This window comes from Gobio gobio (assembly GCF_949357685.1).
Source record: "Gobio gobio genome assembly, chromosome: 2".
NCBI classification, from domain to species: Eukaryota; Metazoa; Chordata; class Actinopteri; order Cypriniformes; family Gobionidae; genus Gobio; species Gobio gobio.
In genome coordinates, this window is record NC_137098.1 from 463,953 (window position 1) to 490,000 (window position 26,048).

The 26,048-nt window shown below is 53.0% G+C and overlaps 1 protein-coding gene across 2 annotated transcripts in view; it reads right to left on the reverse strand.

Annotated features, from left to right (window-relative positions):
- Positions 1–4,420: 4,420 nt before the first annotated feature.
- The window catches only part of LOC307141475 (uncharacterized protein), a 24,773-nt gene continuing 3,145 nt past the window's right edge, over positions 4,421–26,048 (reverse strand). The window contains exons 3-11 of one of the 2 annotated variants that reach the window (XM_079841709.1): positions 23,190–23,295; positions 22,047–22,305; positions 21,576–21,753; positions 15,556–15,632; positions 15,300–15,480; positions 14,977–15,225; positions 13,044–13,215; positions 12,848–12,969; positions 4,421–4,950 (exon numbers count right to left, since the gene is read on the reverse strand). In XM_079841709.1, coding sequence (XP_079697835.1) covers positions 4,835–4,950; positions 12,848–12,969; positions 13,044–13,215; positions 14,977–15,225; positions 15,300–15,480; positions 15,556–15,632; positions 21,576–21,753; positions 22,047–22,305; positions 23,190–23,295 — 1,460 coding nt within the window. In that variant the 3' untranslated portion in view covers positions 4,421–4,834. The remainder of the gene's footprint in view (positions 4,951–12,847; positions 12,970–13,043; positions 13,216–14,976; positions 15,226–15,299; positions 15,481–15,555; positions 15,633–21,575; positions 21,754–22,046; positions 22,306–23,189; positions 23,296–26,048) is intronic. The other variant, XM_079841710.1, reaches the window with a different exon arrangement.

Genomic DNA, 26,048 nt, shown 5'->3' on the forward strand with positions numbered 1-26,048 from the left:
CACAGATCCGTTTTATCCTCAAGCACTTGCACGTTTGTATTACATTAAGGTAACTGAGGAAAACAAATATCACAAGGCAGAAAAATGGGCAGTAGAGGCCATTAAAAGAGACCACAAAAAATCTTACATTAGGGACACACTGGGGCAAGTTCAGAAAAACCACCTGCGGAGTGAATTAAAAAAAAACCGCACAGACATAGACCAAATTGTGTGCATTGCACAGTCTGCCATTGATGCATTTAAACAGGAAGAGAAAGCAGCTGAAGAAGAGTTAGACGGTGACTCCAGATTCAATAACAGGGGACACTTTGGTTTTCTGCAGGTCTGCAAAGAGATAAAAAGTCCCACAACAACTCTTGAAACATCACAAAAAAAATACCACGATTTCATAAATGGTCTCAGAGGTGAAGTTAAGTTGAAATATGATTTCTTTGAATGGTACCTGGCATTCTCAAGCAACAACAGCGAGGAACCAGACTACTTTCGTAGAGATGTTGAAGATTGCTACAAGCGATATTTTACAGCGAGAGAGCAAACTGAAGAAATGACCCTGACTGAGAAAAAAAAGAAGTCTTTTGGAGGACTGCTTCATTTCCTAAAATCTGACATCAATGTGCTTAAACAGAATTTGAGTGCAATTGAAAAACAACAGCCCAAAAATGAAACCCAAACCGTCCTCTACATTCTTGCCAACATCATCTTGAGTCAGTCTGGTGAACCGTCGGACACAACACAAGAGCTTCAGGACATGTTACAGAAACTTTGGTCCACAGAAGTTCACGGCAGAAGCCCAGAGTTTTACCTCTTGATCCTTTTGCTCTTTTGGCCTGATAAAGCAAATCAAAGAAAGCCAAAACCTCCAAACCTTGGAAACTGTGTCCAATATATGAGTCAGTCATACGAGAGGACGTATCAGAAATACCTTTGCGGGCGCTCCCTGGTGCCTTTGTTCTTCTATGGGAAAGGGGAAGGCTTGCAGAGTCTGGTTCATGCCCTAAAACCACACCAGAATGACTTGCAGAGACCAGTTCACCCAAAGCTACACAAAACGGATCTGGAGCTCCTCACTGAAGGAGACGGAAGTGTAGAAGTCGAATGTCTTCAGCGCATCGATGGGAAGGTCGAGAATCATAAAGTGTTTGCTGTTAGAAATGTGCTTCAGATTCCAGTCACCGCTCACAATCGGGCCAGTGTGTGCGCACAAGGACCGGTGTCGTTCTACCTCAGCTTCACCATCAGAGGACCTGTTGCCTACAACATCAGATACAAGACCTGTAAGCAATGCTTTATATTTCAGACTCACAAAACACATTTCATGTTTGCCAAGTCAGTAGTGAAGTTTGATTGAGTTCAAAATGTAGATGGTGTATGTAATGTATAAATTACTCTCAGTGAAAGATTTTATTCCCCTTTCTCTGCAGAATTCATGGATGATCGAATGCTGTCATTCAGAGTATAAATGAGGGTCTACCAGAGATGGAAACTCGAGGCTGCGACTTGGACTAGAGTCACACTTAAGTTTTTACTTGCGACTTGACTCGCGAACAACTGACCTGAGACTTGACTCGAGACTTGACTTGGACTTGAAGACTGAGACTTGACTTGGACCCTAAAGACTTGAGACTTGACTTGGACCCTAAAGACTTGAGACTTGACTTGGACCCTAAAGACTTGAGACTTGACCTGACTTGGACCCTAAAGACTTGACTTGACTCGGACCCTAAAGACTTGACTTGGACCTCAGAGACTTGAAACTTGTCTTGGACCCTAAAGACTTGAGACTTGACTTGGACCCTAAAGACTTGAGACTTGAATTGACCTGGACCTCAAAGATTTGAGACTTGACTTGGACCCTAAAGACTTGAATTGACTTGGACCCTAATGACTTGACTTGGACCCTAAAGACTTGAGACTTGACTTGGACCCTAAAGACTTGAATTGACTTGGACCCTAATGACTTGACTTGGACCCTGAAGACTTGAGACTTGACTTGGACCCTAAAGACTTGAATTGACTTGGACCCTAATGACTTGACTTGGACCCTGAAGACTTGAGACTTGACTTGGACCCTAAAGACTTGAGACTTGACTTGGACCCTAAAGACTTGAGACTTGACTTGGACCCTAATGACTTGAGACTTGACTTGGACCCTAAAGACTTGAGACTTGACTTGACTTGGACCCTAAAGACTTGAATTGACTTGGACCCTAATGACTTGACTTGGACCCTAAAGACTTGAGACTTGACCTGACTTGGACCCTCAAGACTTGAGACTTGACTTGGACCCTAAAGACTTGACTTGACTCGGACCCTAAAGACTTGAGACTTGACTTGGACCTCAGAGACTTGAAACTTGTCTTGGACCCTAAAGACTTGAGACTTGACTTGGACCCTAAAGACTTGAGACTTGAATTGACCTGGACCTCAAAGATTTGAGACTTGACTTGGACCCTAAAGACTTGAATTGACTTGGACCCTAATGACTTGACTTGGACCCTAAAGACTTGAGACTTGACTTGGACCCTAAAGACTTGAATTGACTTGGACCCTAATGACTTGACTTGGACCCTGAAGACTTGAATTGACTTGGACCCTAAAGACTTGAGACTTGACTTGGACCCTAAAGACTTGAGACTTGACTTGGACCCTAATGACTTGAGACTTGACTTGGACCCTAAAGACTTGAGACTTGACTTGACTTGGACCCTAAAGACTTGAATTGACTTGGACCCTAATGACTTGACTTGGACCCTAAAGACTTGAGACTTGACTTGGACCCTAAAGACTTGAATTGACTTGGACCCTAAAGACTTGAATTGACTTGGACCCTAAAGACTTGAATTGACTTGGACCCTAAAGACTTGAATTGACTTGGACCCTAATGACTTGACTTGGACCCTGAAGACTTGAGACTTGACTTGGACCCTAAAGACTTGAGACTTGACTTGGACCCTAAAGACTTGAGACTTGACTTGGACCCTAAAGACTTGAGACTTGACTTTGAGACTTGACTTGACTTGGACCCTAAAGACTTGAGACTTGACTTGGACCGCAGGGACTTGTGAACATGTCTGGGTTCTACTGTACAAGAACAAGACAATCTTTAGCAAATCATGTTTATTTGATAATATTTAGTGTGATTATATTTTAATTGTACTGTATGATGTAACCCTTTTAATCATATTTACTCATATTGAATTTAGATGTATTTATTATCTTTTGTAGTGTAACCGCATTTATTCGTCATTTCACAATATCTTTTGCTTTATCTGAAAAGCGTTCCTGGCTACATGTCAATATCTATGGATCACAGGATTTTTGGTCATTTTTAAATAATATTAGGATAATGGATGAGTGTTGAGTTCACAGGGCAGATTTACTCAAACTTTAACAGAACAAATGCAATGATGTTCAACTCAAACATTTAGTTTTGCTGGATCTCAGTTTTGTGGAAGAACGGGGCTTTTCCTGGGTCAACATGTGTCACACTAACCCAGATGAATAAATGCTGTAGTTTTTGTTTAATTGTGTCTGTCTCATTTGCATGAACTGTTAAAGGGACGAATCAGAACCTCTGACTGTCATTGAACGGACTCAATTATTCCCTTTTGTGCCACAGAAGATGGAAAGTTAAAGAGGTTTGGACCAAGGCGAGTAAATGATGACAGAAATCCCTATAAATGACGTGACTGTGTCATATTTCATACACACATAAGCTTTTAAATGATGAAGCCTTCTGTCTGATGGTCTAGAGCAGCTCTCGATGGGACGAAACACAACTTCCCAACACTGAGAGATTGAGGACTCCAGGCATCACAAGGCAAATCTGTCAACTGATGTTATTCAAACATGTTGAAAGAGAGAAATGTGAAGAACGAGAGATGTGTATGAAAGCCTCTGATGAAACCAAGACCAAACTCACGTGTGTGTGTGATGGGCGGAGGAGAGGAATCCTGTGTGTGTGTGTGTGTGTGTGTGTGTGATGGGCGGAGGAGAGGAATCCTGTGTGTGTGTGTGTGTGTTGGGTGGAGCAGAGGAATCCTGTGTGTGTGTGTGTGTGTGTGTGTGTGATGGGCGGAGGAGAGGAATCCTGTGTGTGTGTGTGTGTGTGTGTGTGTGATGGGCGGAGCAGAGGAATCCTGTGTGTGTGTGTGTGTGTGTGTGTGTGTGTGTGATGGGCGGAGCAGAGGATCCTGTCCTCCAGAGATCGGGATATTCACGGTGTGGACACACACTTACACACACGAGCTGATCTTAACCCTCTAACATCTTTATAAACGGTTTTAATAACACGTGTTTGGCTTTTATAAACGCTGGAAGTGTTGCACAGCTGACATGTCGTATGTGTGAAAAGGAGACGATGGATCAGTGTGACAGAACATCAATAACACACACACACACACACACACACACGTAATGATGACATCAGACTTCAGCTTTAATCAGTGTCATTTCAACATATCAAACCAATACACTCTGAAAAAATATGTTTATTTAGCAAAAACATAACTGGAAATATTACTGATGTGAGCAATGCCATGTAATATGTTGCACTCTTATACACACGTGTGAGAGGTGTGTGTGTGTGTGTGTGTGTGTGTGTGTGTGTGTGTGTGTGTGTGTGTGTGTGTGTGTGTGACTCCAGCGCTCCAGGATCTCAGGTCTGTCAGCCGGTGCTGGGGTTTCCTGCAGACTGTGTGTGTGAGAAGCGTGCGTGTGTGTGTGTGTGTGTGTGTGTGTGTGTGTGTGTGTGTGTGTGTGTGTGTGTGTGTGTGTGGTGTCATTCATCACGTGATGTCCTGCGGGTGGGCGGAGTCTCCTGGAGCTGCTGGAACTAGTCACATGTCTGGCTCTGACCTCTGACCTCTCCAACTGAGGTCTGGGCAACAGGAAGTTCCTCCGCAAAGACGGCAGGGTCGCCCAGGAGCCTCATCAGCTCACACACATATCCTGACAAACACACACCATCACTGAGTTTATACAACACTTCTACTACTGTTATTTTTCAAACTACACCGATCAGGCATAACATTATGACACTGATGATCTCTGTTAGTGGGTGGGATATATTAGGCAGCAAGTGAACATTTAGTCCTCAGAGTTGATGTGTTAGAAGCAGGAGAAATGGGCAAGAGTAAGGATATGAGCGAGTTTGACAAGGGCCAGATTGTGACGGCTAGAGGACTGGGTCAGAGCATCTCCAAAACTGCAGCTCTTGTGGGTGTTCCCAGTCTACAGTGGCCAGTCTCTATCAGAAGTGGAGGACCAGTGGAGGACCAGTGGAGAACCGGTCACAGGGTCATGGAGGACCAGTGGAGAACCGGTCACAGGGTCATGAAGGACCAGTGGAGAACCGGCCACAGGGTCATGAAGGACCAGTGGAGAACCGGCCACAGGGTCATGGAGGACCAGTGGAGAACCGGTCACAGGGTCATGGAGGACCAGTGGAGAACCGGTCACAGGGTCATGAAGGACCAGTGGAGAACCGGCCACAGGGTCATGAAGGACCAGTGGAGAACCGGCCACAGGGTCATGGAGGACCAGTGGAGAACCGGTCACAGGGTCATGGAGGACCAGTGGAGAACCGGTCACAGGGTCATGAAGGACCAGTGGAGAACCGGCCACAGGGTCATGAAGGACCAGTGGAGAACCGGCCACAGGGTCATGAAGGACCAGTGGAGAACCGGCCACAGGGTCATGGAGGACCAGTGGAGAACCGGCCACAGGGTCATGAAGGACCAGTGGAGAACTGGCCACAGGGTCATGAAGGACCAGTGGAGAACCGGCCACAGGGTCATGGAGGACCAGTGGAGAACCGGCCACAGGGTCATGAAGGACCAGTGGAGAACCGGCCACAGGGTCATGGAGGACCAGTGGAGAACCGGTCACAGGGTCATGGAGGACCAGTGGAGAACCGGTCACAGGGTCATGAAGGACCAGTGGAGAACCGGCCACAGGGTCATGAAGGACCAGTGGAGAACCGGTCACAGGGTCATGAAGGACCAGTGGAGAACCGGCCACAGGGTCATGAAGGACCAGTGGAGAACCGGCCACAGGGTCATGGAGGACCAGTGGAGAACCAGCCACAGGGTCATGAAGGACCAGTGGAGAACCGGCCACAGGGTCATGAAGGACCAGTGGAGAACCGGCCACAGGGTCATGGAGGACCAGTGGAGAACCGGCCACAGGGTCATGGAGGACCAGTGGAGAACCGGTCACAGGGTCATGGAGGACCAGTGGAGAACCGGTCACAGGGTCATGAAGGACCAGTGGAGAACCGGCCACAGGGTCATGAAGGACCAGTGGAGAACCGGCCACAGGGTCATGGAGGACCAGTGGAGAACCGGTCACAGGGTCATGGAGGACCAGTGGAGAACCGGTCACAGGGTCATGAAGGACCAGTGGAGAACCGGCCACAGGGTCATGAAGGACCAGTGGAGAACCGGCCACAGGGTCATGGAGGACCAGTGGAGAACCGGTCACAGGGTCATGGAGGACCAGTGGAGAACCGGTCACAGGGTCATGGAGGACCAGTGGAGAACCGGCCACAGGGTCATGAAGGACCAGTGGAGAACCGGCCACAGGGTCATGGAGGACCAGTGGAGAACCGGCCACAGGGTCATGAAGGACCAGTGGAGAACCGGCCACAGGGTCATGAAGGACCAGTGGAGAACCGGCCACAGGGTCATGGAGGACCAGTGGAGAACCGGCCACAGGGTCATGAAGGACCAGTGGAGAACCGGCCACAGGGTCATGAAGGACCAGTGGAGAACCGGCCACAGGGTCATGAAGGACCAGTGGAGAACCGGCCACAGGGTCATGAAGGACCAGTGGAGAACCGGCCACAGGGTCATGGAGGACCAGTGGAGAACCGGCCACAGGGTCATGAAGGACCAGTGGAGAACCGGCCACAGGGTCATGAAGGACCAGTGGAGAACCGGCCACAGGGTCATGAAGGACCAGTGGAGAACCGGCCACAGGGTCATGAAGGACCAGTGGAGAACCGGCCACAGGGTCATGGAGGACCAGTGGAGAACCAGCCACAGGGTCATGAAGGACCAGTGGAGAACCGGCCACAGGGTCATGAAGGACCAGTGGAGAACCGGCCACAGGGTCATGGAGGACCAGTGGAGAACCGGCCACAGGGTCATGGAGGACCAGTGGAGAACCGGCCACAGGGTCATGAAGGACCAGTGGAGAACCGGCCACAGGGTCATGAAGGACCAGTGGAGAACCGGCCACAGGGTCATGAAGGACCAGTGGAGAACCGGCCACAGGGTCATGGAGGACCAGTGGAGAACCAGCCACAGGGTCATGAAGGACCAGTGGAGAACCGGCCACAGGGTCATGAAGGACCAGTGGAGAACCGGCCACAGGGTCATGGAGGACCAGTGGAGAACCGGCCACAGGGTCATGGAGGACCAGTGGAGAACCGGCCACAGGGTCATGAAGGACCAGTGGAGAACCGGCCACAGGGTCATGGAGGACCAGTGGAGAACCGGTCACAGGGTCATGAAGGACCAGTGGAGAACCGGCCACAGGGTCATGAAGAACCAGTGGAGAACCGGCCACAGGGTCATGAAGAACCAGTGGAGAACCGGCCACAGGGTCATGGAGGACCAGTGGAGAACCGGCCACAGGGTCATGAAGAACCAGTGGAGAACCGGCCACAGGGTCATGAAGGACCAGTGGAGAACCGGCCACAGGGTCATGAAGGACCAGTGGAGAACCGGCCACAGGGTCATGAAGGACCAGTGGAGAACCGGCCACAGGGTCATGAAGGACCAGTGGAGAACCGGCCACAGGGTCATGAAGGACCAGTGGAGAACCGGCCAAAGGGTCATGGAGGACCAGTGGAGAACCGGCCACAGGGTCATGGAGGACCAGTGGAGAACCGGTCACAGGGTCATGGAGGACCAGTGGAGAACCGGCCACAGGGTCATGAAGAACCAGTGGAGAACCGGCCACAGGGTCATGAAGGACCAGTGGAGAACCGGTCACAGGGTCATGAAGGACCAGTGGAGAACCGGCCACAGGGTCATGAAGGACCAGTGGAGAACCGGCCACAGGGTCATGAAGGACCAGTGGAGAACCGGCCACAGGGTCATGGAGGACCAGTGGAGAACCAGCCACAGGGTCATGAAGGACCAGTGGAGAACCGGCCACAGGGTCATGAAGGACCAGAGGAGAACCGGCCACAGGGTCATGGAGGACCAGTGGAGAACCGGCCACAGGGTCATGGAGGACCAGTGGAGAACCGGCCACAGGGTCATGAAGGACCAGTGGAGAACCGGCCACAGGGTCATGGAGGACCAGTGGAGAACCGGCCACAGGGTCATGGAGGACCAGTGGAGAACCGGTCACAGGGTCATGAAGGACCAGTGGAGAACCGGCCACAGGGTCATGAAGAACCAGTGGAGAACCGGCCACAGGGTCATGAAGAACCAGTGGAGAACCGGCCACAGGGTCATGGAGGACCAGTGGAGAACCGGCCACAGGGTCATGAAGAACCAGTGGAGAACCGGCCACAGGGTCATGAAGGACCAGTGGAGAACCGGCCACAGGGTCATGAAGGACCAGTGGAGAACCGGCCACAGGGTCATGAAGGACCAGTGGAGAACCGGCCACATGGTCATGAAGGACCAGTGGAGAACCGGCCACAGGGTCATGAAGGACCAGTGGAGAACCGGCCACAGGGTCATGAAGGACCAGTGGAGAACCGGCCAAAGGGTCATGAAGGACCAGTGGAGAACCGGCCACAGGGTCATGGAGGACCAGTGGAGAACCGGCCACAGGGTCATGGAGGACCAGTGGAGAACCGGCCACAGGGTCATGAAGAACCAGTGGAGAACCGACCACAGGGTCATGGAGGACCAGTGGAGAACCGGCCACAGGGTCATGGAGGACCAGTGGAGAACCGGTCACAGGGTCATGGAGGACCAGTGGAGAACCGGCCACAGGGTCATGAAGAACCAGTGGAGAACCGGCCACAGGGTCATGAAGGACCAGTGGAGAACCGGCCACAGGGTCATGAAGGACCAGTGGAGAACCGGCCACAGGGTCATGGAGGACCAGTGGAGAACCGGCCACAGGGTCATGGAGGACCAGTGGAGAACCGGCCACAGGGTCATGAAGAACCAGTGGAGAACCGACCACAGGGTCATGGAGGACCAGTGGAGAACCGGCCACAGGGTCATGGAGGACCAGTGGAGAACCGGCCACAGGGTCATGAAGGACCAGTGGAGAACCGGCCACAGGGTCATGAAGGACCAGTGGAGAACCGGCCACAGGGTCATGAAGGACCAGTGGAGAACCGGCCAAAGGGTCATGAAGGACCAGTGGAGAACCGGCCACAGGGTCATGGAGGACCAGTGGAGAACCGGCCACAGGGTCATGAAGGACCAGTGGAGAACCGGCCACAGGGTCATGAAGGACCAGTGGAGAACCGGCCACAGGGTCATGAAGGACCAGTGGAGAACCGGCCACAGGGTCATGAAGGACCAGTGGAGAACCGGCCACAGGGTCATGGAGGACCAGTGGAGAACCGGCCACAGGGTCATGAAGGACCAGTGGAGAACCGGCCACAGGGTCATGAAGGACCAGTGGAGAACCGGCCACAGGGTCATGAAGGACCAGTGGAGAACCGGCCACAGGGTCATGGAGGACCAGTGGAGAACCGGCCACAGGGTCATGAAGAACCAGTGGAGAACCGACCACAGGGTCATGGAGGACCAGTGGAGAACCGGCCACAGGGTCATGGAGGACCAGTGGAGAACCGGTCACAGGGTCATGGAGGACCAGTGGAGAACCGGCCACAGGGTCATGAAGAACCAGTGGAGAACCGGCCACAGGGTCATGAAGGACCAGTGGAGAACCGGCCACAGGGTCATGAAGGACCAGTGGAGAACCGGCCACAGGGTCATGGAGGACCAGTGGAGAACCGGCCACAGGGTCATGGAGGACCAGTGGAGAACCGGCCACAGGGTCATGAAGAACCAGTGGAGAACCGACCACAGGGTCATGGAGGACCAGTGGAGAACCGGCCACAGGGTCATGGAGGACCAGTGGAGAACCGGTCACAGGGTCATGGAGGACCAGTGGAGAACCGGCCACAGGGTCATGAAGAACCAGTGGAGAACCGGCCACAGGGTCATGAAGGACCAGTGGAGAACCGGCCACAGGGTCATGAAGGACCAGTGGAGAACCGGCCACAGGGTCATGAAGGACCAGTGGAGAACCGGCCACAGGGTCATGGAGGACCAGTGGAGAACCGGCCACAGGGTCATGAAGGACCAGTGGAGAACCGGCCACAGGGTCATGAAGGACCAGTGGAGAACCGGCCACAGGGTCATGAAGGACCAGTGGAGAACCGGCCACAGGGTCATGGAGGACCAGTGGAGAACCGGCCACAGGGTCATGAAGAACCAGTGGAGAACCGACCACAGGGTCATGGAGGACCAGTGGAGAACCGGCCACAGGGTCATGGAGGACCAGTGGAGAACCGGTCACAGGGTCATGGAGGACCAGTGGAGAACCGGCCACAGGGTCATGAAGAACCAGTGGAGAACCGGCCACAGGGTCATGAAGGACCAGTGGAGAACCGGCCACAGGGTCATGAAGGACCAGTGGAGAACCGGCCACAGGGTCATGGAGGACCAGTGGAGAACCGGCCACAGGGTCATGGAGGACCAGTGGAGAACCGGCCACAGGGTCATGAAGAACCAGTGGAGAACCGACCACAGGGTCATGGAGGACCAGTGGAGAACCGGCCACAGGGTCATGGAGGACCAGTGGAGAACCGGTCACAGGGTCATGGAGGACCAGTGGAGAACCGGCCACAGGGTCATGAAGAACCAGTGGAGAACCGGCCACAGGGTCATGAAGGACCAGTGGAGAACCGGCCACAGGGTCATGAAGGACCAGTGGAGAACCGGCCACAGGGTCATGAAGGACCAGTGGAGAACCGGCCACAGGGTCATGAAGGACCAGTGGAGAACCGGCCACAGGGTCATGAAGGACCAGTGGAGAACCGGCCACAGGGTCATGAAGGACCAGTGGAGAACCGGCCACAGGGTCATGAAGGACCAGTGGAGAACCGGCCACAGGGTCATGAAGGACCAGTGGAGAACCGGCCACAGGGTCATGAAGGACCAGTGGAGAACCGGCCACAGGGTCATGAAGGACCAGTGGAGAACCGGCCACAGGGTCATGGAGGACCAGTGGAGAACCGGCCACAGGGTCATGAAGGACCAGTGGAGAACCGGCCACAGGGTCATGAAGGACCAGTGGAGAACCGGCCACAGGGTCATGAAGGACCAGTGGAGAACCGGCCACAGGGTCATGAAGGACCAGTGGAGAACCGGCCACAGGGTCATGAAGGACCAGTGGAGAACCGGCCACAGGGTCATGGAGGACCAGTGGAGAACCGGCCACAGGGTCATGAAGGACCAGTGGAGAACCGGCCACAGGGTCATGAAGGACCAGTGGAGAACCGGCCACAGGGTCATGAAGGACCAGTGGAGAACCGGCCACAGGGTCATGGAGGACCAGTGGAGAACCGGCCACAGGGTCATGAAGAACCAGTGGAGAACCGACCACAGGGTCATGGAGGACCAGTGGAGAACCGGCCACAGGGTCATGGAGGACCAGTGGAGAACCGGTCACAGGGTCATGGAGGACCAGTGGAGAACCGGCCACAGGGTCATGAAGAACCAGTGGAGAACCGGCCACAGGGTCATGAAGGACCAGTGGAGAACCGGCCACAGGGTCATGAAGGACCAGTGGAGAACCGGCCACAGGGTCATGGAGGACCAGTGGAGAACCGGCCACAGGGTCATGGAGGACCAGTGGAGAACCGGCCACAGGGTCATGAAGAACCAGTGGAGAACCGACCACAGGGTCATGGAGGACCAGTGGAGAACCGGCCACAGGGTCATGGAGGACCAGTGGAGAACCGGTCACAGGGTCATGGAGGACCAGTGGAGAACCGGCCACAGGGTCATGAAGAACCAGTGGAGAACCGGCCACAGGGTCATGAAGGACCAGTGGAGAACCGGCCACAGGGTCATGAAGGACCAGTGGAGAACCGGCCACAGGGTCATGAAGGACCAGTGGAGAACCGGCCACAGGGTCATGAAGGACCAGTGGAGAACCGGCCACAGGGTCATGAAGGACCAGTGGAGAACCGGCCACAGGGTCATGAAGGACCAGTGGAGAACCGGCCACAGGGTCATGAAGGACCAGTGGAGAACCGGCCACAGGGTCATGAAGGACCAGTGGAGAACCGGCCACAGGGTCATGAAGGACCAGTGGAGAACCGGCCACAGGGTCATGAAGGACCAGTGGAGAACCGGCCACAGGGTCATGAAGGACCAGTGGAGAACCGGCCACAGGGTCATGGAGGACCAGTGGAGAACCGGCCACAGGGTCATGGAGGACCAGTGGAGAACCGGCCACAGGGTCATGAAGGACCAGTGGAGAACCGGCCACAGGGTCATGAAGGACCAGTGGAGAACCGGCCACAGGGTCATGAAGGACCAGTGGAGAACCGGCCACAGGGTCATGAAGGACCAGTGGAGAACCGGCCACAGGGTCATGAAGGACCAGTGGAGAACCGGCCACAGGGTCATGAAGGACCAGTGGAGAACCGGCCAAAGGGTCATGAAGGACCAGTGGAGAACCGGCCACAGGGTCATGGAGGACCAGTGGAGAACCGGCCACAGGGTCATGAAGGACCAGTGGAGAACCGGCCACAGGGTCATGAAGGACCAGTGGAGAACCGGCCACAGGGTCATGGGCTAGTTTTGACAGCACTAATTTATAATGAATGTCAGATTTCTGAACATACCAAAGGTGGGCTGTGTGTTGACAGTGGGCCGCCTCCTCTCGGGGTCAGGACACATCAGGCCCTCCTCACAGGCCAGGGGCCGCTCAGCACTCTCGTTGAAATGCATTGCCGCGAGATACAGCCTAGAAAGAGAAACAGAGTGAATACTCTCATCGTGTGTGTGTGTGTGTGTGTGTGTGTGTGTAGCGAGCATCACCTGCACAGCCGGCCAGTGAACGGACACATGCGATCGTTGGGGCCGAACCGCAGAAGGAGCCTGTGGAACGCCTGGAGCGCTGGAGTCTGATGCTGGTGGCTCAGCTTACCCACATCTCGGAGAAGTCTTTGGTTCAGGAGCAGCTTCTCCAGTTTATACAGGACCCTGGAGCCTGAGCCAGCAGACGATGGGAAACGCTTGCATTAGAAAAAGCAGATCAGTCACTGGAGGACAGTCTGAACGCTCACCACAACTCTAGCCCTCTAGCGCCACCACCTGGCCAAGGTTTGATCACGGTTGTGGTAATAACTCTTGAACCGGAAGGGATAGAAACACGGCAGTGCTGACAAAAATTACTGGAATTCAAGTCGACGGGTCAAACCGTTCGCAGATAAAGCGCAAACGACAGTGTCTGCCAAAATGATTATGAGGCTTTATCTCCGCAACGCTTAAGGCCAAACCTGGAGTATGTTATGCCAACCATGACCTGAGGCGACCTGCACAGTTTCAGCGCCACCTAGTGCTCCGGAGATATGAAAGGCTCTTTCTGCTCATAACTTCTGAACTTTTCGGTCGAGTCTCTTTAGATTCGGTGCATCATCCCGAGTTATGATATTTCCACATGTCGGCCATTTTGAATGTTGTCGTAAAATTAGTGTATCGTTACGAAACTTGGTATGCGTCTTCAGCACCATGCCCTGACAGTTCTCAAAAAGTTTCGGGGCAGCGCCACCTTGTGGTCAAAAGTTAAGACATTTCTTTTTGATTAAATGAACATATGCTGCGTCCCAATTCGCCTACTTACACTACGTCCTAAAAGTATGTACTCTTTTTGTGAAGAAAAAGTACATACTTTTGAGTGTGTAGCAGAAGAGTATGCAAGCTTTGGGACACTTCGTCATCTTTAACGGACTCTGTTGCTCTGTTAAACTGCCCTGTCAATCATCGCCACAGTTCAAATCCTCCACATTCAGTTTAATTTCCTACCGTATCGGAGAGAAATGTAGTCGCTCGTTGATCTGCCTTTCGTGGGTCTTTAATGCAGAGACTCTTCTCATGTGTTTGCAAAGTTAATGGCCGAACGTATCATTACAAAAGTTCTCAATGCTGCTGAAGGAGAAATATAATGTGTCTAATATTGAATAAATATCTTTTCGTCAGGTTAAATACTGATAATTGCTCACTCAAACCCCTTTATCTAATCCTCTCTACTTAACCGTCAGACTCGCGTAACCGCCATGTTTGTAGTTTTTAACACTTTTTATCCGCGTTTGTAGTTCTAACCGAATCCTCGTCCATCTTGCAATGGGTTGTGGGTAAGATCAGCCGTTAGAGTGCGCATCGATCTGCACTTTGAATTATGACCGGAAATAGTAAACCATCCGGGAATCTTTGGAATACTCTTTTCAACACACTACGATTTGGGACATACTAATTATTTTTTCGAAGACTATTTAGTACGGATAGTATGCGAATCGGGACGCAGCGATATTGCAGTGTTTATAGACTCCCTTGCACATGCCAAGAACATAGATACCAATTTTGCCATATTTGATCGAACTTCCCATCCGCCATTTTGATTTTCTTTCAAAACCTACTTTTTCGAAACTCTCCTAAACCGTTTGTCTGACTTTCACCATCATCCTCAGACCGTGCCGACAAAAAGTTATGGATTTCATGACGATAGACGGAGCGATGAGGTTGAGACATGATACCAAAATGACAGAGGCTGTCTCTCTGCGATGCTTTGACATCAGTTCACTAAACTTTGCGTGTCGTTGTGACCTCACTCTGACCATCAGTTCGGTCACAGCGCCACCTATTGGTCGAAAGTGAACAACCATTAAATAATTTTACCAGTGACTATATTTTGGATTATTTGCCCTGATAATTGCTGCTTGCAGGTGTATTCAGCCATTGTGTTTCAACACACCTGGTTTGAACCATTTCCTGGAGTATCGGGACCCTCTGAGTGGATGAGCACACGTGGGGAACAGCGGGTCGTCATGCGTGTGCATGTTCTGCATGTGATTGACTAAACTCTTCCACTTAGCCACTGTCTCAGGCCCGTCCTGTGAGGACACGGCTGCCCAGAACATGTGGTTCTTTATACTCAGAAGCCACTTCCGGAGCCCCTGGCCGTCTCTGCTCCGGGACAGCTTCTCCAGTTTCTTCAACAGCTCTGGAAAAGTCAATAAAAGGAGAATCAGAAGAATAAAAATAATAAAGTCCAATAGAATTGTGGCTAGTGTTTACCCCTCTGGAGGTGCCAGACACTGTAGTAGTGTTTGACACGCCTCTGGCTCAGATCCTCGGTCAGGTGTGTGTGTCGATCGGTCAGCAGGTGCTCCACCTGAAGCTGGCTGGACTTCAGCAGATCCAGACCTCTCCGGAGTCCTTCCCTCTCCATGTGTGCTCGGCCTCCGCCTCCGCTGCTCTTTGACCAATCAAACTCACCTTACACATCACATGTAGACAGGAAGTGTGACCGTGTTCAGGAAGAGAGGTTTACCTGGACCAGCTGGACGTCCAGGACTCGACGGCTCTCCAGGTGCATTAAGGTGTAGCTGCTGTATTTGGCAGAGCGTCCTGAATATAGAAACCTGTGTAAGTTCATGCCCAAAGTTACACTCACATCTGTGCTAATAACTCTTCAACTGTAAGGGCTAGGAACAATCCACATCTGGCCATTTTCTCTAGTGCCAATTTTTTCCAGCCAAAAAAAAAACACTTTTTCGAGCTCCTCCTAGAAGGTTTATCTGATTGCCCCAGATCATCTTCAGACAATGCCAACAGAAAGTTATGGATTCCAAGCAGATTCATCAACGTGTTTTTGAAATAACGCGCAAACGGATTTTACGTAGCGCTTGCGAAAATAGACATGAGGCTGTATCTCCGCAACTTGGTACACATCATCACAAGCATGACCTGAGGCTACATCCTGCGTTTCAGCTCTGAGATACGAAAAATGCCTAATTCTGCTTATAACTTCTGAACGGTTTGCCCAAAAATCCTAAAAGTGGTCTCGCACGATTCTCATCATGCCGAGTCGAATGATATCAAACTCTCATGTCGGCCATTTTGAATTTTCTAGAATTGTTTTTATTTTTTATGAACACATTAGTGCATCGTTACGAAACTCATTATGGGTTGAGCCGGAGATGTTTTGGACAAAAGAAAAAGTTAATTACACGCTCCTTGCCGAGTCCAGCGATACATGCTAGGTTTCGCCTTATGGTTTGTTCAATGTTGTGATTTAGCGCTTAAACAACCTTCGCAAATATCTTCTAAACCGTGCGATCGAGACGAAGCCACCGCGGGAATCAGAATCACAGCGGGTTGGCTGATTGGAGAAGGCCAAATGTCAAAACTCGATAGTGAGTGGCAAAAAAATGCAATCGAACTCAGGTGTGGTCATTGTTTATGTGTTAGGGTCAGGGTTAGGGTCAGTCACCTGGAGAGTGAGGGTTAGGGTCAGTCACCTGGAGAGTGAGGGTTAGGGTCAGGATTAGGGTTAGGGTCAGGGGTAGGGCCAGTCACCTGGAGAGTGAGGGTTAGGGTCAGTCACCTGGAGAGTGAGGGTCAGGGTCAGTCACCTGGAGAGTGAGGGTCAGGGTCAGTCACCTGGAGAGTGAGGGTCAGGGTCAGTCACCTGGAGAGTGAGGGTCAGGGTCAGTCACCTGGAGAGTGAGGGTCAGGGTCAGTCATCTGGAGAGTGAGGGTTAGGGTCAGTCACCTGGAGAGTGAGGGTCAGGGTCAGTCACCTGGAGAGTGAGGGTCAGGGTCAGTCACCTGGAGAGTGAGGGTTAGGGTCAAAATTAGGGTTAGGGTCAGTCACCTGGAGAGTAAGGGTCAGGGTTAGTCACCTGGAGAGTGAGGGTCAGGGGTAGGGTTAGGGTCAGTCACCTGGAGAGTGAGGGCCAGGGTCAGTCACCTGGAGAGTGAGGGTTAGGGTCAGTCACCTGGAGAGTGAGGGTCAGGATTAGGGTCAGTCACTTGGAGAGTGAGGGCCAGGGTCAGTCACCTGGAGAGTGAGGGCCAGGGTCAGTCACCTGGAGAGTGAGGGCCAGGGTCAGTCACCTGGAGAGTGAGGGTTAGGGTCAGGGTTAGTCACCTGGAGAGTGAGGGTTAGGGTCAGGGTTAGTCACCTGGAGAGTGAGGGTTAGGGTCAGGGTTAGTCACCTGGAGAGTATGGGTCAGGGTTAGGGTTAGGGTCAGTCACCTGGAGAGTGAGGGTTAGGGTCAGGGTTAGTCACCTGGAGAGTGAGGGTTAGGGTCAAAATTAGGGTTAGGGTCAGGGGTAGGGTCAGTCACCTGGAGAGTGAGGGTCAGGGTTAGTCACCTGGAGATTGAGGGTCAGGGGTAGGGTTAGGGTCAGTCACCTGGAGAGTGAGGGTTAGGGTCAGTCACCTGGAGAGTGAGGGCCAGGGTCAGTCACCTGGAGAGTGAGGGTTAGGGTCAGGGTTAGTCACCTGGAGAGTATGGGTCAGGGGTAGGGTTAGGGTCAGTCACCTGGAGAGTGAGGGTTAGGGTCAAAATTAGGGTTAGGGTCAGGGGTAGGGTCAGTCACCTGGAGAGTGAGGGTCAGGGTTAGTCACCTGGAGAGTGAGGGTCAGGGGTAGGGTTAGGGTCAGGGTTAGTCACCTGGAGAGTGAGGGTTAGGGTCAAAATTAGGGTTAGGGTCAGGGGTAGGGTCAGTCACCTGGAGAGTGAGGGTCAGGGTTAGTCACCTGGAGAGTGAGGGTCAGGGGTAGGGTTAGGGTCAGTCACCTGGAGAGTGAGGGCCAGGGTCAGTCACCTGGAGAGTGAGGGCCAGGGTCAGTCACCTGGAGAGTGAGGGTTAGGGTCAGGGTTAGTCACCTGGAGAGTATGGGTCAGGGGTAGGGTTAGGGTCAGTCACCTGGAGAGTGAGGGTTAGGGTCAGGGTTAGTCACCTGGAGAGTAAGGGTCAGGGGTAGGGTCAGGGTCAGTCACCTGGAGAGTGAGGGTTAGGGTCAGGGTTAGTCACCTGGAGAGTGAGGGTTAGGGCCAGGGTCAGTCACCTGGAGAGTGAGGGTTAGGGCCAGGGTCAGTCACCTGGAGAGTAAGGGTCAGGGTTAGTCACTTGGAGAGTGAGGGTTAGGGGTAGGGTTAGGGTCAGTCACCTGGAGAGTGAGGGTCAGGGTTAGTCACTTGGAGAGTGAGGGTTAGGGGTAGGGCCAGGGTCAGTCACCAGGAGAGTAAGGGTCAGGGTTAGTCACTTGGAGAGTGAGGGTTAGGGGTAGGGTTAGGGTCAGTCACCTGGAGAGTGAGGGTTAGGGGTAGGGCCAGGGTCAGTCACCAGGAGAGTGAGGGTTAGGGCCAGGGTCAGTCACCTGGAGAGTAAGGGTCAGGGTTAGTCACTTGGAGAGTGAGGGTTAGGGGTAGGGTTAGGGTCAGTCACCTGGAGAGTGAGGGTTAGGGGTAGGGTTAGGGTCAGTCACCAGGAGAGTGAGGGTTAGGGCCAGGGTCAGTCACCTGGAGAGTGAGGGTTAGGGGTAGGGCCAGGGTCAGTCACCAGGAGAGTGAGGGTTAGGGGTAGGGTTAGGGTCAGTCACCAGGAGAGTGAGGGTTAGGGCCAGGGTCAGTCACCTGGAGAGTGAGGGTTAGGGGTAGGGCCAGGGTCAGTCACCAGGAGAGTGAGGGTTAGGGGTAGGGCCAGGGTCAGTCACCAGGAGAGTGAGGGTTAGGGGTAGGGCCAGGGTCAGTCACCAGGAGAGTGAGGGTTAGGGGTAGGGCCAGGGTCAGTCACCTGGAGAGTGAGGGTTAGGGGTAGGGCCAGGGTCAGTCACCAGGAGAGTGAGGGTTAGGGGTAGGGCCAGGGTCAGTCACCAGGAGAGTAAGGGTCAGGGTTAGTCACTTGGAGAGTGAGGGTTAGGGGTAGGGTTAGGGTCAGTCACCTGGAGAGTGAGGGTTAGGGGTAGGGCCAGGGTCAGTCACCAGGAGAGTGAGGGTTAGGGCCAGGGTCAGTCACCTGGAGAGTGAGGGTTAGGGGTAGGGCCAGGGTCAGTCACCAGGAGAGTGAGGGTTAGGGGTAGGGCCAGGGTCAGTCACCAGGAGAGTAAGGGTCAGGGTTAGTCACTTGGAGAGGGAGGGTTAGGGGTAGGGTTAGGGTCAGTCACCTGGAGAGTGAGGGTTAGGGGTAGGGCCAGGGTCAGTCACCAGGAGAGTGAGGGTTAGGGCCAGGGTCAGTCACCTGGAGAGTGAGGGTTAGGGGTAGGGCCAGGGTCAGTCACCAGGAGAGTGAGGGTTAGGGGTAGGGTTAGGGTCAGTCACCTGGAGAGTGAGGGTTAGGGGTAGGGTTAGGGTCAGTCACCTGGAGAGTGAGGGTCAGGGTTAGGGTCAGGGTCAGTCACCTGGAGAGTGAGGGTCAGGGGTAGGGTCAGGGTCAGTCACCTGGAGAGTAAGGGTCAGGGGTAGGGTCAGGGTCAGTCACCTGGAGAGTAAGGGTCAGGGGTAGGGTCAGGGTCAGTCACCTGGAGAGTAAGGGTCAGGGGTAGGGTCAGGGTCAGTCACCTGGAGAGTAAGGGTCAGGGGTAGGGTCAGGGTCAGTCACCTGCGCGTTGGGTGCGCAAGACCCCATTTCGCCTGGCGGTGTGCAGCGCATTTTTTGTAACAGCGCGCGCGACCCGCATCCGAAGATGAACGAGTTCTAGGCGAATCTAGCCGAGCATGACGTCTCATCACACCGGCACCCAGTTTGCACATACAAATGAGGTGCTTATATTTACAAAATGAGTATACAAAAGCAGAAATAAGCCCTTTTAAATAACGATCCATGTTTAATAAAAAATATTGTTAATTTAGTTGTATATGTGTGCATATATTTAGTTCTCATGTACCAAGTAATAATATCAAGGTTTACTGAGTTTTACACAATCCTTTTTTAGTGTGGTTTTTGGTGAAGCGTACTTAAATAAATATCTTCACCTGAGTACATTAGCCCACTTCTTCTCGACGCTGTTTTCCTGATGGTTTATAAAACAATTACTCCGAGTCGGCCTCTGTCGTTTCAAAGAAAAGCACAACGACGAGCGCGTCAAGTATAAACGCCTCGTCCGTTTGGGAAGGAGCACGCGCAGTCAGCAGAGGAGACAGGCCAAAGTATAAACAAGGCTTGAGGGTCAGGGGTAGGGTCAGGGTCAGTCACCTGGAGAGTGAGGGTCAGGGTCAGGGTTAGTCACCAGAAGAGTGAGGGTTAGGGTCAGGGTTAGTCACCAGAAGAGTGAGGGTTAGGGTCAGGGTTAGTCACCTGGAGAGTGAGGGTTAGGGTCAGGGTTAGTCACCTGGAGAGTGAGGGTCAGGGTCAGTCACCTGGAGAGTAAGGGTCAGGGTCAGTCACCTGGAGAGTGAGGGTCAGGGGTCGGGTCAGGGTCAGTCACCTGGAGAGTGAGGGTTAGGGTCAGTCACCTGGAGAGTGAGGGTCAGGGGTCGGGTCAGGGTCAGTCACCTGGAGAGTGAGGGTTAGGGTCAGTCACCTGGAGAGTGAGGGTCAGGGTCAGTCACCTGGAGAGTGAGGGTCAGGGGTCGGGTCAGGGTCAGTCACCTGGAGAGTGAGGGTTAGGGTCAGTCACCTGGAGAGTGAGGGTCAGGGTTAGGGTCAGGGTTAGTCACCTGGAGAGTAAGGGTCAGGGTCAGTCACCTGGAGAGTAAGGGTCAGGGTCAGTCACCTGGAGAGTGAGGGTCAGGGGTCGGGTCAGGGTCAGTCACCTGGAGAGTGAGGGTTAGGGTCAGTCACCTGGAGAGTGAGGGTCAGGGGTCGGGTCAGGGTCAGTCACCTGGAGAGTGAGGGTTAGGGTCAGTCACCTGGAGAGTGAGGGTCAGGGTCAGTCACCTGGAGAGTGAGGGTCAGGGGTCGGGTCAGGGTCAGTCACCTGGAGAGTGAGGGTTAGGGTCAGTCACCTGGAGAGTGAGGGTCAGGGTTAGGGTCAGTCACCTGGAGAGTGAGGGTCAAGGTCAGGGTCAGTCACCTGGGGAGTGAGGGTCAGGGTTAGGGTCAGTCACCTGGAGAGTGAGGGTCAGGGTTAGGGTCAGTCACCTGGAGAGTGAGGGTCAGGGTTAGGGTCAGTCACCTGGAGAGTGAGGGTTAGGGTTAGGGTCAGTCACCTGGGGAGTGAGGGTTAGAGTTAGGGTCAGTCACCTGGAGAGTGAGGGTCAGGGTTAGGGTCAGTCACCTGGAGAGTGAGGGTTAGGGTTAGGGTCAGTCACCTGGAGAGTGAGGGTTAGGGTTAGGGTCAGTCACCTGGAGAGTGAGGGTTAGGGTTAGGGTCAGTCACCTGGGGAGTGAGGGTTAGAGTTAGGGTCAGTCACCTGGAGAGTGAGGGTCAGGGTTAGGGTCAGTCACCTGGAGAGTGAGGGTCAGGGTTAGGGTCAGTCACCTGGAGAGTGAGGGTTAGGGTTAGGGTCAGTCACCTGGAGAGTGAGGGTTAGGGTTAGGGTCAGTCACCTGGAGAGTGAGGGTTAGAGTTAGGGTCAGTCACCTGGGGAGTGAGGGTCAGGGTTAGGGTCAGTCACCTGGAGAGTGAGCGCACATGTCGCCGCTCAGAGTGAGTTCGCCCTGTGCTCGTAGTGTCTGGAACATGGCCTGCTGGTCCGTCTTCCACTTGTGATGCACGGCCGGCTCCAGAAACACACGCGCGTGCCGTCTGAAGGTGTCCAACCCGTGGATCTGCAGGTTCATTGCTCTGCACATCTGGAAGCACAGCAGAGAGGAAGTGATGGAAGAACAGCAGAGAGGAAGTGATGGAAGAACAGCAGAGAGGAAGTGATGGAAGAACAGCAGAGAGGAAGTGATGGAAGAACAGCAGAGAGGAAGTGATGGAAGAACAGCAGAGAGGAAGTGATGGAAGAACAGCAGAGAGGAAGTGATGGAAGAACAGCAGAGAGGAAGTGATGGAAGAACAGCAGAGAGGAAGTGATGGAAGAACAGCAGAGAGGAAGTGATGGGGACTCTAAAAACAACGGCATACATTGATCCAAACACACCTTGTGCATCTGAGCGAAGGATCCGCCGGTGAAGTAAGCGGCCGCGGACATCTGCAGGTTCCCGATCGGCGTGCTCCCTCTGACCGGCTGGCTCTGCCATGCTTTAGTGTATCCACAGCGTCTGCAGAGCTGGAGGAAGGCCACGAACGCCCCGCGCCGGCGCCGCTGCACCACACACTCACACACACACAGCGGACAGGTCTGGAACAGCTCTCGCAGACGGCTCTCAAACACCACGTACTTCGGCTCTGTGTGATCACTGAGAGACGGAATATCACAACACACACCTGCGCGACACACACACACCTGCGCGACACACACACCTGCGCGACACACACACCTGCACGACACACACACCTGCACGACACACACACCTGCGCGACACACACACCTGCACGACACACACACCTGCGCGACACACACAACTGCGCGACACACACAACTGCGCGACACACACACAACTGCACAACACACACCTGCGCGACACACACACCTGCGCGACACACACACCTGCGCGACACACACACCTGCGCGACACACACACCTGCGCGACACACACACCTGCGCGACACACACACCTGCGTGACACACATACCTGCGTGACACACACACCTGCGCGACACACACACCTGCACACCTGCGCGACACACACACCTGCGCGACACACACACCTGCGCGACACACACAACTGCGCGACACACACACCTGCGCGACACACACAACTGCGCGACACACACAACTGCGCGACACACACACAACTGCACAACACACACCTGCGCGACACACACACCTGCGCGACACACACACCTGCGCGACACACACACCTGCGCGACACACACACCTGCGCGACACACACACCTGCGTGACACACATACCTGCGTGACACACACACCTGCGCGACACACACACCTGCACACCTGCGCGACACACACACCTGCGCGACACACACACCTGCGCGACACACACACCTGCGCGACACACACACCTGCGCGACACACACACCTGCGCGACACACACACCTGCGCGACACACACACCTGCGCGACACACACACCTGCGCGACACACACACCTGCGCGACACACACACCTGCACACACACACACCTGCACGCACACACACACCTGCACACACACACAGCATTACCTCCTCCCAGAAGGCCGGTGTGTGTGTGTGTCCTCCTCCATGCGGGGCCGTTTCGCCGCGAGCCCAGAGGTGTTCGCCACACGCCGCCACATCTCGACACATAAAGCTGTTGCCGGGGGAAAGAGATGAGCATTATTTACTGTAGATGACTGTGCTCTACACTCACCTAAAGGATTATTAGGAACACCTGTTCAATTTCTCATTAATGCAATTATCTAATCAACCAATCACATGGCAGTGTCTTCAATGCATTTAGGGGTGTGGTCCTGGTCAAGACAATCTCCTGAACTCCACACTGAATGTCGGAATGGGAAAGAAAGGAGATTTAAGCAATTTTGAGCGTGGCATGGTTGTTGGTGCCAGACGGGCCGGTCTGAGTATTTCACAATCTGCTCAGTTACTGGGATTTTCACACACAACCATTACTAGGGTTTACAAAGAATGGTGTGAAAAGGGAAAAGCATCCAGTATGCGGCAGTCCTGTGGGAGAAAATGCCTTGTTGATGCTAGAGGTCAGAGGTCATGGGCCGACTGATTCAAGCTGATAGAAGAGCAACTTTGACTGAAATAACCACTCGTTACAACCGAGGTCTGCAGCAAAGCATTTGTGAAGCCACAACACACACAACCTTGAGGCGGATGGGCTACAACAGCAGAAGACCCCACCGGGTACCACTCATCTCCACTACAAATAGGAAAAAGAGGCGACAATTTGCACCAGCTCACCAAAATTGGACAGTTGAAGACTGGAAAAATGTTGCCTGGTCTGATGAGTCTGGATTTCTGTTGAGACATTCAGATGGTAGAGTCAGAATTTGGCGTAAACAGAATGAGAACATGGATCCATCATGCCTTGTTCCCACTGTGCAGGCTGGTGGTGGTGGTGTAATGGTGTGGGGGATGTTTTCTTGGCACACTTTAGGCCCCTTAGTGCCAATTGGGCATGGTTTAAATGCCACGGCCTACCTGAGCATTGTTTCTGCCCATGTCCATCCCTTTATGAGCACCATGTCCCCATCCTCTGATGGCTACTTCCAGCAGGATAATGCACCGTCACAAAGCTCCAATCATTTCAAACTGGTTTCTTGAACATGACAATGAGTTCACTGGACTAAAATGGCCCCACAGTCTCCAGATCTCAACCCAATAGAGCATCTTTGGGATGTGGTGGAACGGGAGCTTCGTGCCCTGGATGTGCATCCCACAAATCTCCATCAACTGCAGATGCTCTCCTATCAATATGGCCAACATTTCTAAAGAATGCTTTCAGCAGCTTGTTGAATCAATGCCACGTAGAATTGAGGTAGTTCTGAAGGCGAAAGGGTCAAACACAGTATTAGCATAGAGACAGAGCGACACGCCCCTTAATCTGAAGGCCACGCCCACACCGGGGGGGAAACAATCAAACGCTCTGCACTCTGCATTGTGTGAAGCGGCTCCTTGTCCTTTCGGACTTATAACAAAAAACAGAACAATGTCTAAAAGCTGATATGTGACAAAGTGTACAGCAAACAAGCTAAACTAAACCCTCAACCAAAACCCCAGACGTTTTTATCAGCTGATGACCCAAAACACGAGCGTTTATCTGGACCATAAGAACACGTATGCACGCATGCTGTTTGTTGACTTCAGCTCAGCATTCAACACTGTCATCCCATCCAAGTTAATTGCCAAACTTGGAGACCTGGGCATCAACACTTCAATGTGTAACTGGATTTTGGACTTCCTAACTGACAGACCCCAGAATGTTCGTTCAGGATCCACCTGCTCCACATCCATCACACTCAACACTGGTGTACCACAGGGCTGTGTGCTAAGTCCGTTTCTCTACTCCCTCTTCACCTCCGACTGCAAGCCTGTGTATGGAACTAATTCCATCGTCAAGTTTGCGGACGACACTACGGTGATTGGTCTCATCAGCAACAACGATGAGACTGCCTACAGGGAAGAGATCCAGCACCTGGCCACATGGTGCGCTGATAATAACCTGCTCCTCAACACCACCAAAACGAAGGAGCTCATCGTGGACTTCAGGAAGGAGTCAAGAGGCACACACGACACCATCCACATCAATGGAATGGCTGTTGAGCGTGTCTCCAGTTTCAAGTTCCTGGGGATCCACATCTCGGCGGACATGTCGTGGACGACCAACACCTCCAGCCTGGTCAAGAAGGCTCACCAGCGCCTCTTCTTCCTGAGGACACTGAGGAAGAATCAGCTCTCCTCGGCCATCCTGGTGAACTTCTACCGCTGCGCAATAGAAAGCATCCTGACCAACTGTGTGGCAGTGTGGTATGGGAGCTGCTCTGTTGCGGAGCGCAAGGCACTGCAGCGGGTGGTGAAAACTGCCCAGCGCATCACAGGGACTCCACTGCCTGCCATCGAGCACATCCAGAGGAAACGCTGCCTGCATCGAGCTCGCAGCATCCTCAAGGACTCCTCTCACCCAGCCCACAGACTGTTTTCTCTCCTGCCCTCCGGCAGGCGTTTCAGGATCCTCCGGACCAGGACCAGCAGACTAAAGAACAGTTTTTTCCCCAGAGCTGTCTCTTTACTGAACTCAAACCCCCGCTGATCCACTTCCCTCATAAACTGATAACTCTCCTACCTCACATCTGCCTTCACTTTGTTATTTGCACTACCGACTGTTTATTACAGTAACAACTGTTTACATATGCATTCTGCACCACCATACCGTAACTGGATAATGCTCATCTGCACTGCCGACTGTATTTACAGTAACAATGTTTACATTTGCATTTTGCACCGTACTTCTAACTGGAATATGCAACCACTTTCCACTGCACTTTTACACTTTCTTTCGGATAGCTCTGTCCATAATTTATTGTACTAACTTAA